Consider the following 3407-nt stretch of genomic DNA (forward strand, 5'->3'; position numbering starts at 1 on the left):
TTACTGAATATGATTATATAAAATTTCATTCTCGAACATTTCAGAACAACTTATTACTACAATTATTAATACTTACAATATTATGCTAACACACAAGACAAATTAATGCTTAGGTACTCGTCTTATTGTTAGTCGTTGTTAAGTAGTTCCTATAAAAGTAAGGTTAGGAGTTCAGATTTAGCTTGTCATTACAGGGCTCAGTAATCGACGCATAACGGGAAAATGGGTCCAGTTACTGCACATAGTAATAGAAACGAACTAAAATTTTGTTTCAGTTACGGGATTATTATAAACTAACAAAATATTTTCATGAAATCGATTGTATTATAGATTGTTCCGCTATCTAAACGAGTTCTACAGACCCAAAGTATATTTTTGTGGTTTTGGGATATATTACTCTTTGTATCTTGTACCTTCATTTACACAATGTCCCTGAAGCTTTTCAGTCAAATTTATGACGAGATTTCACCAAATCGTCACCACATAATTTCAGTAATTATTACCACTATTTTATAAAATTCAATAACTAACACTTTCAGTTCAATTATATTAATTGTTAATTATATTTTACAAACAAATTTTAATACATTCATTTGAATGATTACATAATTTACTGTACGTAAAAATAATGTAAGGGCACAGTAACCGTGGGGGGTGGGGGGGGCACAATAACTGACACACTTACCGTAGCTGATTCAAAATCCGCGTTGCAGGTCTCGTTAACGAGTCGAATCCGATAGGGGGCGCACTTATCGGCGCACTAGTCGGCGGTCAAACGGTTTAAACACCGTGCAACAGACAGTTCCACACACATCCTGTCGGAACTGTCTGCCCCCGGTTTCGTTCCTGGCCCGATACATCCTCTTTTCTGCCCATCCAGCTGTCCCCCTTTACCCCCTCCCCCTCCCACCAGTCCGCCAAGGCAACCGATGTATTTTTGTCCGCGGCGGTTCGCCGCCTGGAGCGGCATTATTAATGACCACGGAAACGGCGTCAAAGATCTCACGAGAGCGTGCGCAAGCGTGATCCGTCCGCGTGTACGATACGCATTTTTTTCTGGCGAGCAACGCCGGCGTGATGAATGGCGGCCAACCGGGGGAGAGTACGGAGAGAGCGTTCTTGTCCCTACGCGCGAGCGGGGATGAGGATCGCCGAGTTGGAGATCCGTGGTGGACGAGAGGTACTAGGACGCATCGTGATTTAACGCGGTCCCGACGCGTATGACGTGCCATTGTGATTTAGGTGCTCAGATATTAACAGCGGCCACCGTGGTCCGATATACGCGACGGGCGGGACTTCCCAGAGCCGGGGCCATTTCGACGGTGGATTTTCAGCGGGAATCGAGCTGATACGACGGTGGGCCAAAGACTGCATCGCAAGCAGCGGCCGTCACGTTCGACTCGATGGGCTCGCGTTATTAATGGGGGTAATGATACATCCAGTGGTAATCTTTGCGGGAGACATGGCGGTCTATTGACACGTTAGAACCTGGATTGTCTGGATACCTTTCGGATGAGTTAAGCACCGCGTAACGGTTATTCGAATAATGGTACTTGGCGGTAGAAGATTGCGGGTTTGGGTAGTGATGGGACTGATACAATTCGTATTGATGATGCTGAAATTTGATACCTACATAAGTGCTCAGTGGGATGTATTGAAAGGCATCGAAATCATGAATACTCGGCATGGGCGTAGCCAGGTTATCAGTCAGAGGGGGGGGGGCAAATATATTAACAGATCGACTGCTACAGTGAAAAAGGCTGTACGTAGCCGAACACACTTTATTTTGTTTTTGAAGTCATAAATCGTTGAAAATGTATACGTTTTGGTGATAGCGGCTTTTGGTTGTGTTTCAAATTATACTGCGATATTAAATATTACGTAAAAATTTAGGAACTTTGGGAAGGGAGGAGGTGGGGAAAAATCCATTTTTTTCTTGTAGCGTGGGTGAAAACTTGCAATTGGTGGCTTTCATGGTTTTTTATGTACAATAAACTGGTGTTAACAAATTGTCAAAAATACAATTTGTTTATAACAAAAAAATATCATTTTGAGAACCTTTTTGGAGGAAACTACGTGTATATCTCACAAGGGAAGGCCCGAAAGTGTCCCCCTCCGATTTTGATGAAACTTCGTATGTCTGTTAAGCAGTCAAAAATAAAGGACACGTATTTTTTTTATCGGCTGAGACGCGACCTCAAGGGGTGAAACCACCACTCAAAATTTCTATCCGAAATTTTGTTGTTATAAACAAATAATATTTTGGACAATTTGTTAGCACCATATTATTCTACATAAAAAACCGCAGACCTCGTCCATTAGAAGTTTTCATGTATCTCCTCTGGTTTTCGAGATAGTACTTCCGGGTCGAAACTTTGAGGGGTCGTTTCACCCCCTAAATATGAAAACGGGCCGCTATAAAAAAATACGTATCTCTTATTTTTCGGTCCTCTAAAACATATCCGAAAACCAAAGCAATCGGAGGCGGACACCTAAAATACACTCTTGTAAGTATTAAGTTTGAATACCGATGACTCTTGGACCGATACCAATTGATATCAATTCTGTAATAACCGAGTAGGTATCGATACCATGAACAATAGAATTGTATTTTTCAAGTACTTTATGATTACAGGAATTTCTGAGTTGTTGATATAGTATTGGTGTCAATACTTTCGTAGTAGTGTCAAGTCGTTACCCATACTTTTGTAGAAATATCAAACAGGTATCGAATGTATTGAGACTATCATATATGTGTCGAGGGGATATCGATTCTTTTTGATGCCTATTTCTTTAATACTACTCGATATCAGATCAAACTTTACGGTCAGATATCGATAGCATCGATGCGGTATCAGACCTAACAGTAAATACCGCCACGTGTGTTTGTCTAAGAGCTGATGATTCGACTCGTTAAATTTAATATAGTATCCGAAATCGTTCATGTTTACTTTTCCGATTGCCATGTCAAAAATAGTTCTTTACATAGGTGCGTCAATACCCCAGAAGAATAAATGCATTTTATTAAAATCTTTCATAGAATACTAATTACAAATTTCAAATTCTGATTAACTAATTTTTGAAAACTTAAACTGTATAAATTTCCATTTCATTCATTAAAGATATTATAATATTTGGTTATCAATAAGGTATACAGTTTATTAAAGTATATGAAAATTTTTCGTTTATTGTGTTAGTTTACATATTCCTGTACGTGATAAATGCAGAAAAATTCGCGGTTCAGTCGTCAGAAGCAAAACATAAAACATGTGAAATTACATTCTCCCCTTCCTTAAGGTATCAACCTCAGCTTCCAGATCAGAAACTTTCTTCGTCAAAATATAAACTTGCTCATTTAAACTACCAACATCGTACGGTAAAGTATCGGACGAGCCCACCTTACGATC

The 3407-nt window shown here is 39.8% G+C and overlaps 1 protein-coding gene across 1 annotated transcript in view; it reads right to left on the bottom strand.

The window, feature by feature from the left end:
- Window positions 1-3275: 3275 nt before the first annotated feature.
- LOC107194545 (leucine-rich repeat-containing protein 70-like) overlaps window positions 3276-3407 on the bottom strand; it is a 1490-nt gene continuing 1358 nt past the window's right edge. Inside the window, exon 2 of the mRNA XM_015584190.1 lies at window positions 3276-3407. This exon is cut by the window's right edge and continues 561 nt beyond it. Coding sequence (XP_015439676.1) covers window positions 3276-3407 — 132 coding nt within the window.

This window comes from Dufourea novaeangliae, unplaced genomic scaffold (assembly GCF_001272555.1).
Source record: "Dufourea novaeangliae isolate 0120121106 unplaced genomic scaffold, ASM127255v1 scaffold12, whole genome shotgun sequence".
Classification (NCBI taxonomy): domain Eukaryota; kingdom Metazoa; phylum Arthropoda; class Insecta; order Hymenoptera; family Halictidae; genus Dufourea; species Dufourea novaeangliae.